The sequence below is a fragment of the Stigmatopora nigra genome, chromosome 3 (genome assembly GCF_051989575.1).
Source record: "Stigmatopora nigra isolate UIUO_SnigA chromosome 3, RoL_Snig_1.1, whole genome shotgun sequence".
NCBI classification, from domain to species: domain Eukaryota; kingdom Metazoa; phylum Chordata; class Actinopteri; order Syngnathiformes; family Syngnathidae; genus Stigmatopora; species Stigmatopora nigra.
Genome location: NC_135510.1, coordinates 10,716,208 through 10,729,601, shown reverse-complemented (window position 1 = coordinate 10,729,601; position 13,394 = coordinate 10,716,208). Strand labels below are relative to the sequence as shown.

Sequence of the window (13,394 nt, the reverse complement as noted above, 5' to 3'; positions counted from 1 at the left end):
AGTGGGGCTGAAAAAGATGAGAGAAATGTGGCTGAGAGGGTGCGTTTTCAGGATGTGTTTATATGTTTCTGTGATGTGTTTTTGGAAAGAACATCAAAACCACGGTGGAGCTGCAAGACAGCCTTTTCTGTTTGCATCATATCCCACACAGCCATGCATACAAATTGTCCATTCACTCACAACCCACAGCACACAAGAACATCCCCCGTCTTGTATGCTTGCATTGCTGAAGACTTCCACGGCCTTTTACCCGTTTGAAGGTGAAAATGCAGGAGGAGGTTTAATCATAAGAACAATGTCTGTTTTTATATTGTTATTCTTACTGCCATTGGATTATTAGTGATAATCGTCATCTGTTGATGCAGTTGGTTGATGTTGCTTTGCTAAGTTATTTAAAAGTGGAGTTTTTAGTCTAAAATCTGCTGGAAATGACGGTTTTACTGCAATGTCATTAAAATAGCCAATCCCTTCTTTCTAGATAATTTGTTAACATATTATCCACTCATTCATCTTCTGAACCGCTTCATCCTCAGAGGTGGGAGACACCCTGAATCGGTGGTCAGCCAATCACAGGGCACAAGGAGACGAAAAACCATGCACACCCCTAACTAGGGGCAATTTACAGTCCCTACCAAACGTTTTTCTTGTTTTTTGTTTTAATGTGGGAGGAAACCGGAGTACCCGGAGGAAACCTACGCAGGCCAGGGGACAACATGCAAACTCCACACAGGTGGACTGGCCTGGACTTGAACCCAGGTCCCCAGAGCTGTGAGGCAGACTTGCTAATCACTCATTCACATATAACAATAATACACTTAAATATATTCACCAATATTCATATTCCTGCCGCGATCCTGCAAGGGTGTCAACACATCAAAATGAAGTCAATGTTTCAGAGGTCTCACGTGCAGTAAAAGCTTACTTAAGAAAAGATTGAGCATTATTCATGAGAAATTCTGAGTTGAACTGGTATTATTATTTTTTTTGGCCATCTTTTTTTTAACCCCAGAATATATTTGTTATAGAGGATTTTACAGGTGTCTGAAGTGCTCTTCAGATCTTTTGTCAGGACATATTTCAAATGCGGTTGCCGCTTACTACCTTAGGACTTCAAGGAGGGACAAAACAAAGGGACAAGGGTGATGAGGACAAGGTTGAGGCTGGTTTTCACACGTACATTTACTTGTTCTTCAATAATTGTTTTAAGAGCAGTCTCTCCTTTCAACCATCTAATTGCATTTTTCTTAAAAATTAAAATTACAGACCTAATGAATTATAAATACTGTTTGATTTTTCACTTGGCTGCATGTTCAAACTAACACCGATACTCCAAGCTAGACATGTCACCAATATTTTCATCTCAAAAGAGCAGCCAATTTGTCCACTTTTAACAGGATGAAGCCTGAAATAATTTTAAGGGTTCCTGGGGTGCGTTTAAAGACTCACCATGCCATTCATATTTTGATGCGTAAGAAATAGCTATGCTTTTCTGCTCTAAAATATGTCAAATGTCTCCTAATAAGAAAAAAAACATTTGTTCATGCTGTCACATTGAATAATAGTTATCCCAGTGTCTCCTTCTTATCCAGGGACCTAAACTGTCCTCCTCCTTTTTGTGGACGACAAGAGGTTTATTTTGAATTTTGAATATGTGTAAATGCACTAAGATATATTTTACAACTCAACATGTTGACCATGACTCCTGACAGACGAGAACATGCCTTTTGACTGCTACTGTCATGTTTTCCTCAATGTTTTATAGCCTTCCGTGTTATTTTTGCTTTCAGATTTTGGGAGTTTTTCTAAGCCGCTTCGTAAAAGTGGCTGTGCAAACACAATCAGGGAATTCAAAAACACAAAAATGAACCAAATGCCATAGAATGACAAAAAAACCTGGGGTGCCCACCTAACACTGACGTGAGATTGACAAGCACACAACAATAAAATGAACATAGGGGAGTTAAATACACACACATGGGTTAACGGGACATGAAGAACAGGGGCAACTGATAGGCTGCGGCACATAAGGAAGGCGATAACAGGTGAAAGCATTAGACAATCAGGACAAGTTACACAGGGAAGAAGTCAAGACTAAATCAACACAAAAAGACCAAAAGCAAACAAACCTAAAATTTGCTGAAAGGATGTGTAGTTAAGAATATGAACTTAGTTTGTCTGTTTCTCTCTCAGTGAGTCAAAGTGGCCTTGCTGGAGATGTTTGTCCAGATCCTGGAGTCCCAGAAAATGGAAAGAGAATGGGATCTGCCTTTCAGTGAGTCCACATTATTTATTTCTCTTCTTAGTGAAAACAGGATCAAAAACATAAGGTTTTTGTTAGAAATACAAAATGTGCATGAAATTAATGATAATCAAATGTGTTTTCACATTGTTTTTGTCCAAACCAACAAAACTACAGATCCGTCCAGTTTTTCTTTGTGCCTCCCTCAGTTTGTTAGTTTTTTCTTCTCTGTAGGGAGGGAATATGTCAGAAAAACATTGTTGGATCAATATGAATGGTTGAAAAACAGTCATTTGATGACTCACTGGTGTGCCATCTCACACCAAAGGCCATAAGAGACAATTTATGATTTTATTGTTTGATGCAATTATCATGAGACCATGTCATCAGAAGCTGAAAATCCTATGTTGTAATTACTGGAGATTCAAGGAAGGATATTCCTTTTTTTTTTTTTAGGCCTGAGCATTTTATAAATGATATTCTCGTTTAGTCTCATGTGGTTCTTCATCGCCATTAGTTACTCTGGCTTCACAAATATAATAGGTCCATTACTGGAGCTTGTAAAAGGCCATTATTAACGTTTATGTGAGCACCACATAAGATAACATACTATATGAATGTACTTAATTTGTTCGCAATTTTGTATCAAGTTGTAATCCAGAGGGATCTGGAATTGTGGCAATGAAGAATACAATAACAAAGGGACTTTTAATATTCAGGGGAGTAGGAAAAATAGATTACATTGAGGGAAAAAAAAACTAAAACAGTATTTTGTGGCCTTACTTTTTAGGTTAGTTAAAAAACATGCCCTTTTATGTCACTGTCAATTTGGTATTCTCTGATTTCATAGTACCTCATCCACTAAGTATGCTGCTGCCGCAGGAGCAATTTGATGAAAATTGGATAGGATTGGAAATTCAGATTGTGTCTTGTAACAATATGGAACATGGCTGCAAGAGTTTTATTGAACATTTATCCTACTAAACAGGCATTTCAAAGCAAAACAAAGAATGCATGTTTGGTTTGGTTTTTAATAGTGAGGATTGTTTTCTTTAAGTGGTGTTGCAATACATATTTGCTTTTGTTTTTATAATGATTACCATTGTCCTCAAGTTTTATTAAGTGCCCTCTCAGGCAAATGTGTCATAAAAAATTTAAGGAAGAAAATCTGTCTAAGATTTCAATTTAAAATAATTGGTGTGATACAATATACCTTTCTCATGTAGCTGTAAATTACACAATCGGACCTGTATGTAATTTGCATATAAATAATGACCCAGCACCTCATGCTCCCAGAGAGATGTGTACGTTGTAGATCGTGTAATAACAGCATGGAGCCCCTGGAAAAGAAAATGTGCAGTGGATGGGCCAGGAGGCCAGGTTGTATCTATCCGCTGGGACATGACATTGAGATTTACATGCAAGGTGTCATGCAGACTTGTGCTGACATGGGAAAATGTTCCGATCATGTTAGACAGCAGGCGGGTCAAAGCATTAGTAAATTGAGAAAATGGATAAACACATAGCAAAAGTAGCAGGCTTTAAAAATACAAACCGTGAAGACACATGTCAGCAAAGAAAAACATCAATTTAGAATTGAAACCAGGTATTGAAAGTACTGAACTGTTGACATCTTTTGTGTTTTATCTCCCAATATACTAGAGTGGGCTCCAGTGTCCAGTTCAGTTGTGATGACAGCTATGTTCTTCAAGGTTCCAAAAGTATTACCTGTCAGAGAGTGACGGACACATTGGCTGCCTGGAGTGACCACCGACCCATCTGCAGAAGTAGGTTTTTACACCTGTCACCCTTACAAAACCCTACTTGATTTTAAAGTATAATGTTTTACAGGCACATTACCATACACTTTACAAAAATCTAAAGCATTGCCTTTTGCCAGACAAAGGACATTTTTAATTCTTGCCATTGTTTTCATCCTTTACCCAAGGAAATTGTTTTCAAAACAAACATAATGAAATGGCGAAATACAAGCTTTACCCATTACATGCAACAAAGTTAATATTTTAACTGACAATTTATTCTGTCTCTGTAAATAAAAAAAGCTTAACCATATTTATGGAAAAATAAGCACCTGAGTACAAGTTTCACCAGCCAAATAATACACAATGAAGAGGAACAATTAAAACATAAAGGTCACACTGAAGTATAAGTTGCTCTTGTGCAGCACAATTTTTTATTTGAAACCAAGACAAATGGCAAAATAACAATAGTTAATTGAAAGGGAACAGGCTAAATAGGTATATTCTTAAAAAAACAGAATTTTCACCTATTTATAGGCTAAAAAGAGAAACAAAACAGGCTGTCAGTGTTCTGAGAAAAAAAAACATGTTGCACTTGAGTATTCTTCGCACACCCAGCCAAAGTTTGAAAAAAAGTGTGCTTTATAGTCCGTAAAATACAGTAGGCTTGTGTCAAAGAGTTCAACAGTTGGTTGTTTTTGTCTACATTTCTAATGCTACTCTAAAGAAAGAGCACCCAAGCTGTGAAAAAGTGCTATGGACATTTCTGTCGGAAATATTTATGTTGCCTGTTACACTCGGGGTTACAATGCTGGAAGATCTCTTGTGATGAAGCTCTACAACAAACACCTAGAGGATTCCTCCTTTTTTTGAACCAGTGCTGTACATCTTTACTACAACAAATGAAAACAATACGCTTCTCTGCTCTTTATACTTGCTTAGCAAGCCAATCTACATGCCCTGTTCCCTCTTGTCAGGGTTTTTCTACCCTTGTCGACTTTCTACTACAGTTTTCTCTTTGCTCTTAATCCCATTGACACGTTGTCTAGTTGGACCGCAGTGCATTGTTTCAAAGAAGAAAAAAAAGCATAGCAACACACTTCTATACTTCTGACCATTTCAAATTTAAAGTTATTACAATACTTGAATGACCTGTTTACTTTACAGCCAAACCCATTTCCTCAACTTTTTTTAAATACTTTACTTTGGAAAATGACTATAATACATCTGATAATAAAGAAAAAATGAAACAAGCAGTGTAAAATAAATAGCAATGACCGGCCTGATTTCATTCATAAGGTTTGAAAGGTAGACCCATTTAGGAATCCAAAACATTATTGTATTGTATGTAATAGGATAATAGACTATTTAATAAGTCATGGAAGAGCAGCAATTTTTCAACCCGTCATAAGTTTCTAGCATAACTAAATGAACAAATATGCTTTGTAACAAAAATAATCACTTAAAACAAGCTAATTATGAGAAATTGAATCAACAATTACAAATAATTCCAGGGAGAAACATAATTTCTTTTCAACATTATTGGCTTCACTGTAAAAATTGCCAACTGGATTGATGAAGTATTATTGGCCATACGTCTGAATAAATCTCAACAATTTAATGTATTTGTAACTGGAAATAATGCATACTTTGTATCTTTGTGTATCATGGACTTTTAACAATATGGTGTTCTATATCACAGTACTTTATGAGAACATACCTAGTGAATTGGGCAGTGAGTTTAAACAACAGTTGTGTAAATGTCGGTTAGAAGGCAATGCCATTTCTCTATGCACATATGTAACAGATATTGCCATATTCATATTCTTTCAGTTACAAGCGTTATGAGTACATTATATCATTTACATTTGGTGTTTGCTATTGATAGCACCACTGATTCCTCTGTGAGTGTCAAACCAATAAGTAGGGGTTCTCATTACCGACGTATCTCCTGACAACACCCTGTTGATGGCATTGCACCACAATACAAAGCCAGAAGTTGGCATCCACAAAACACATACATACACACACGCACACACGAGAACACACTTACACACAAGCACTGCATAGCCTGCATTGACAGCAGATATCCAAAGGATCATGTCACACACCTCTGCAGCATTCGTGGCCTCGAGCTGTGTGTATTTGTTTGACGGACAGACCGTCCCTGTGCTCAGACACATACTGTAAGATTCCTGTCACATTGTATTACACTGTCTGTGTTTGTGTCTAGAAGTAAGAGTGTGGCTGTGGCAACTCAGCCACCCTCATGATACCGGCTACTCTTGTCAGGAGACAAAAAGCCAAAGGGCGCATGAGAAGTTGACTGAAATAGAAGGATGCCATGGTTCTCTGTACGAAAACTTTCTAATAAATATTTAATTTTATATTGCACGAGCAATTTCCAACAAAAGAAATATATTCTTTATAATTCAATGTGTCATGTCCCAGTTGAATTGATATAGTAGTCGCTCCCACGAAATACTGGCTTTTTAAATACTTTTATTCATGCAATTACACATCAACAATTGTGTTTACACTTTGGGACTTTTGTGTATTGGGTGTCATTGATGCCTGCAGGCTTTTCTGCAAAACCTTAATGAATGACAGTGTTTATAAACGGAAATTGTGCAACAACTTCCCAACACAAAGTTCACAGTCACTTTCCCTTCAATTTTTGTGAACCCAATCAGCACATAAACATATCCAATGATTAATTGGCATGTCTTACCAACAGGGATGCCTTGTTTCTTGAACTTTGAAGTCAGTATTTTTTTTGTCTGCTTTGATGCACTGTCAGGCAGACAAAATAATCATACCTCAATTGGCCCACTGAGTGTTATGGTCTGTCTGGTCTGTTTTTGGCCCTCTCTGGGGATTTGAGCCCATGAGCTTTCACTATTTTCCCCTAAGACCTAACTGTTAATTAGAAGCTGATCTGTGGAATGAATAGCCATTAATGTGTGTGCATGAGTGTGTGCGTGTGCGCGTACACTTACAGCACAGTGTGATTCAGCTCTCTTCTCTAATTAACAGGCAAAGCAGTCATCCTGAAGTCTCCCTCTCTTTCAGCTCTCTTTCTGTCTCTTTTTAACCTTTCTGCCCTTTCTACATCACTCATTTTTGCTTACTTTTTTCCCCTTTGTCTCTTTTCACTGTTGAATGACACTGAAGCTGTCTCTATTAAATACCTTTTATGAAAGCTGTTAAAAATTACAACTGCAGTCTGGTTTAATAGATATACAATTAGGAGGAATGAGTTATTTAAATGGTATAATTCCGCTTCTAATTATTTTAAAAAGAAAATTCATAATATTTTAACAAACACAATTTGTTTTAAAATGTCCTTTTTGGTGGCTTGGCGACCTCACTAATTTTGTTATACTGAGCTGTTGTATAATGACAATAAAGGCTTTTGACTTGAGTGTTTAGCATGTCGGCCTCACAGTTCTAAGATCGTTCATTTTCTCATCCGCTTATGCTGTGAGAAAGAATAGTTGTCCGTCACCTCGTGCCCTTCGATTGGCTGGCCACCAATTCAGGTGTCCGCCGCCTGGTGGTGCTGGGATAGGCTTCAGCACCCCTGTGAGCCTTGTGAGGATAAGCAGTTCAGAAAATGAAAGAATTGATTCATTAAATAAAATTCCTGTACTGCTTTTTCCTCAACTATGTGCAACAATTGGGAATACTGTGCCAGTCAATCTCAGGGCACAATAAAATGTTCAACTGGCCAACCAAACATGTTTTTGGGATTTGCGATGAAACAGGAGCACCTGGAGAAAACTCAGGCCCTGGGATGTAATCAATCATATTTGTGTCATCATTGTGTTTGTTTTCTGTTATTTACTTGTTTATTTTTCCCCATGTAGCTCGTACCTGCGGAAGCAACTTACGGGGCCCTAGAGGGATCATAACATCTCCTAATTACCCAGTCCAGTATGAGAACAATGCCCACTGTGTCTGGGTAGTCACTGCCCTGGACTCTGCAAAGGTTAGTGAAACACCCCCACTCCACCATTGTCATTATGGACATTATCCCTTTTTAATGATAAATGCTCAACTTTGCTATTGAGTCAAGACTTTTTGGTTCAAAAGCAAGCAATTACCAGGTAACAAGTTTAAACCTAATTTGGATGTTTTCTCATATTTTATGCAATTCAGTTCTTTTGAATTTGATCGAAGAGTAAACAATTGCTTTTTTCAACTCAAGTCGCCACAAAAGGGGAACAATGACAATGTTACTTAAAGTATGTGTGTCAAGCCAGTGTTATTTCGCCCTCCAAGCACATTTGTTTATTGTGCACTGCACTGCAATGCATTTGTTATTCATATCCATAACAACACTTGACTCCCATCTTGTATTGGGTAATGGTGCAGTCAGAGTGTACAAAGTATGACTTGCCGAGGAGATACATCCCCATAAGCACTCTCTATTCCAGACTGTTTCAAGGTAGATGCACTGTAACCCAGGCAAAAGTTCAGAGTTGAGTTGAAGGAGAGATGATGGATGACTTTCTTGGTAAAGACAACTTTGGGGCTTTATCATCCTTTTCTTTGTCTTCACACATCTTTTACATTGACATGACAGCTGTGCCAAAGAGATCCCGGGGTGTTATTGGGGTGTCAAAGAGAATCTCCTTCTTGGTTGACAGAAATGTGAGGTTCTGCCACCAGGCTTATTCTTGCACGAAACACCACATAAGAACTTGGTGGGAGATTGACTCCTCAGTGCGTAATTTGAATAAAAGCAGTCGAGCATATTCACAAAGCCATCAGTGACTTCTTATACGTGAGCTGGTCCCCTCACTCGTCTGGTCTGTTCAGCTTTGGTTTAAGCAGCAGATATGATAATGTGGTGTGGTGTCTGCCAGGGTAAAGTGGAAGAAGCTAGACTCTTGCTGATAGTTGCAGTTAACATCAGCTTGGGAGACATTGACACTTGTTTGTTTTAAGTCTTGTCATTTAATTTGATTAGATTTTAAGTGACATCTCTACAATCAAGTGCCCTAGCGTGTCTTCAGTGTCTGGCTATTACAGCTCGTCATAAAGGGAACGCGTAAAGCACCCATGTCTGCTGGTTACGCTTCACGCTCAAGTAAGAGACGGTTTCAAAAGACAGACTTCATCGAACCGCTAGTCTATGTATTGAATTTCATTTACACGCACATTAATGTTTCCGATTTAGTGTTATAGATGAATGACCTATCCTATCCACATGTGCCGTGAGGGGTGCTGGAGCCTATCCTAGCTAACTACGGACACCAGGCAGTGCACGTCCTGAATCAGTGGCCAGTCAATCGCAGGGCACTAGGACACAGAGTACCATTAACACTCATATTTTGGGGGTAATTTAGAGTGTTCAACCAGCCTACATGCATACCTTTGGGATGTGGGAGGAAACCAGAGTACACGGAGAAAATGCAGGCCTAAGAGTTGCAAGGACAACACGCTAACCATTCGTCCGCTTGACTAGAAACAAATCCTTGAAATACGAAGTTACTTGCAGTGTGAGTGAGGCGTGCTAACCACTCGCCCACCGAGCAGGTCAGAGCTGGTCAGAAAGAAACAACTTGATAAAATGCAGCAGCAGAGTTCATAGGGATGATACAGACGGTTGGTTTCACACCCCTACTTTCCGCTCTTGTTTTCATTCAGAGAAAAACTGAAGTAACCCTTGAATAATCTAATTGGTATGTTGATTTAATGTTCAAGTTACACCTACTCACAGGAACTAATTCTAGAACATGTTGGTCAGTAGCCAAAGATATACAGCAGTAGACTGTACTACCTACACATCCGTATTTTCTACTGCAGAGCCAGTTGAAGTATTGCTTGGGCTCCCTTATGATTCTCTATTGGTGAGCCCAAGGTCACCACACCTCCACAGTTTTGTGAATGCAGATTGGTTGTTGAGTCATTGTTGTATCATCATGAATTATTTATAGACCTTTGCTACGACATCTCAAGTCTTTCCAGTTTGCCAGGCACTATTTTCTTCTCTTCATGTCTGATCACATATCCCATATCTTGTCCCGTCCTCTTTCTGTGCTTACCATCTCTGTTCCCTTTACAATTTACTTGCCTCATTTTCTCTTACCTCTCCTTCATCTTTCAGCAATCACCCCATCATCTGCACCACTCCTTTAGCATCTAGATATTCTTGGCCCACTGTAAACAGTGCAAGTAGAACGAGGAAACACAAAATGAGAGCAAGATGGCTCTGAGCTCAGTCTGCAAGTGAAAATGAAGCAAAGAAAAAAGTGTTTAGTTGGCTAATTTACACAAGGAAAATGAGTGCTGCTTTGACTCTTCACCAATATAAATGACAGTTTCTTTGTTTTATCTGAATGATGGGTTAACTAATATATAGAACCAATAATTAAAAAGTGTTATTCCAGACAGACAGGAAAGCAATCTAGTGTGATTAACATGAATTTAGACAATGGAAAAATAACAAAATATATGCAAAGGCTTAGCAATTGTATTTGATATATTAATTTATGTGTGAATGTGATTAGTAGTACTTATTTCTTGTTCGATTACATTCTACTTTTATTCCAAGAGCCTTTCTCGGTAGTAAATCTTAAGTAGGGTGCTCCCATGTTTATGTTTATGTTCGGTTTGTCTTCAGGGGTTAGGTAACAATACGGTTGTTGTTGTTGTTTCTGCTACCGCCTCTGCTGTTCCTAGATTTGCCTTATGAATGACCGTGCTGCATACTGACTTGTTGTTCACTTGCCTTGTGGCAGGGAAAAAGTTTAGTTAGTGGGCATTATTCCCTTGAAATATGGCAATGACCTACAGGACATGTATGGTTCTTATGGCTATGCAGCTTGTGTCTGGGTGGGTTTGAAACTATTTCTGTCCTTTTTCCCCTGTAGCTCAAACCCCGTTATATTTGATAACAACCTTGTATAACCTGCTTGAGGAGCTGGATTATCTGATCCAAATTGACAAAGCATCACATAGGAATTTAACATCTGAAGCCTGTCCATCTTGAGAATCTTGACAATGCAGAAACTGATTCCAAACATAAACAAACAAAACATGTTCTACTCGTACTAAAATCACATATTTTGTATCATGAAAAAATTAATTGGCCCATTTTTTAAATTCATTAATTCATTTTCTGAACCAATGTTCTCCCGGGGCTGACGTGGGTTTCCCCCGAGCACCCCGGTTTCCTCCCACATTCCACAAACATGCATGGTGGACTGATTGGACATTGCCTCTAGGTATGGGTGTAAGTGTGTATGTTTGTCCATCACCTTGTGCCCTGCGATCGGCTGGCTACCGATTCAGGGTGTCCCCTGCCTTCGGAGTCAGCTGGTATAGGCTCCAGCAATCCCAGCGACCCTAATGAGGATAAAGTGGTTCAGAAAATGAGATTACATTTTCTGAACTGCTTATCCTCACAATGCTGGGTGCTGTTGTATTTAAATGTAATCTGGGTCTTTGCTGCGGATACTGTGTATTTTGCTCCCATCACAAAAACAATGTTTTACGTTTAATGTTTCAAAATTGTATTGTTGTTAATAATTACTGACAATAAGGCAATGTGCACACAGTGCTGTACCACATTATTAACTGACTGCTGAATCTGAAAGAATGAGTTTTCCAGAGCAATATGCCAATTACTACATTTCCAAATGTTCTTATGAGAATAGAGGGATTTGCTAGTGAAAATAAATTAGCCAGGAAGGCCTATTCATTTTCATTTTTCTGGTAGTACAACAGGCCTGAATGTTCAGACCAAATACATTTTCAAAAAACAATCTGGAAAGTACGGCGTTGACTTTGTAATATACTCAATGTCAAGTTCACTTTGAGAGTAAAGCTACACTTATTTCAACAAAAGATATGCTTTGTGACCTCAAAAGGAGGTGTTATTTTCACCTATGGTGGTTGATTCACAGTTCCACTGTCATTGTTTACAGTACGCTTTCTTTCCAAGAAGTACTAAGAAATGATCTTATGCATTCGAGACGTAACATTTGAGGCTGGTTCTGTTTTGCGTATGTGGGCTGCCAAAAATGCTCCTTAAATATCAAGCTGGCTAGGTATGAAATGTGTGTGTGAACTACCTGTATAACATTATTTATGCTAGTGTAGACATACCCATAGTCAACATTTATACACTGATATATATGAAACACATCACATAGTTATTGCATCGGCAAGAGATTAAAATCAAGATCAAGGATTTTAAAATATATATAATATATAGTTCTCAGTGGATTTAAACAATTTGCTAAATAAATTTCGCTGACATTATTCAAAATTGAAGCGTAGTATCAGATCTAATTAAACAATTTAGAGACTATCTCAAAATAGGACAAGTGTCTGCTCTTCTAAATAAAATGAAACACAAATTAATTGCATGGTGTCACATCCGATTTATCTAATCTCTGTCATTTTCTCCAGTAAATTCATATTCCATTACTTATGTCATAGATATGATTACTAATATATGTAAATAATACATGCAGGAAAAACACATTACTGACCTTATTTTTTATGAGTTTGTTTTTTAAATAATGTTAAATAATAATGTTTTGATTATGATATTATTTTGCGATAAAACTCCTAATTCGTGATTATACTCATCTTGCAAAAATAAAAAGTCTGTTGCTGGGGAAGAATAGCTCCCTTCGGCCTGATCTGTTCAAGGAAGACAGTACTCAAAAGGACAGAGGAGATAATCTAAGTATTCAAAGAGAGGAAATGAGTGTGTATTAAGATGAATAACAATCATCTTTCTGTCGACCTCTCTTTTCTTCCCTTTGAATCTCATTGTCCCTTGTCCACCTTGACTTTTCTGCCGCCTGATTTGTTTCATCAATACTTTGTAAAGAGAGACAAATTATGCTATTGGTGTGTGTTCCTTTTTGTTGCGCTATGAGGGTTCATACTCTAATGTTTAATTAGGCAATATAAAAGGCTTAAGTGTTTCTTTTGCTTTGCTTCGATTTGCCTAAGCTGGCAGAATAGATTAAATTCAAAAAAAAAATCATAGTTTCATTGTGACGTAGTTAATATTTGATCATTAGCATCAGTAAAAATCAATTTTCATTATTGATTGTTATATTCTAAAGTAAAAGCACAAGTTTGGGAAAGTATTTGACCGAAACTAAGTATAAAGTAACTTCAGGAAAAGAGAGGACACATAGTGCTGTGTGTGTAGTTGTAGGTGTGTACATGTCAGTCACTAGATTCATCAGTATCAAGAAGATAATTATTTTGTTTAAGTCTGAGCCATGCTTGACTGCTCACAGGCGTAACTCATTAGGTGTCTAATCACTGTTGCCTTTTTTCCCCAATGAATTAGTATCAATGTGTGTGTGCTATTCTAGTAAGACACATTTGGCCACTTTCATTCATGGGTCATTTACTTC

General features: G+C 37.9%; 1 protein-coding gene across 2 annotated transcripts in view; it reads left to right on the top strand.

The window, feature by feature from the left end:
* The window catches only part of LOC144193894 (CUB and sushi domain-containing protein 1-like), a 253,549-nt gene that overhangs the window by 137,078 nt on the left and 103,077 nt on the right, over positions 1–13,394 (top strand). For both annotated transcript variants that reach the window (XM_077712526.1, XM_077712525.1), the window contains exons 8-10: positions 2,191–2,272; positions 3,902–4,026; positions 7,869–7,990. In XM_077712526.1, coding sequence (XP_077568652.1) covers positions 2,191–2,272; positions 3,902–4,026; positions 7,869–7,990 — 329 coding nt within the window. The remainder of the gene's footprint in view (positions 1–2,190; positions 2,273–3,901; positions 4,027–7,868; positions 7,991–13,394) is intronic.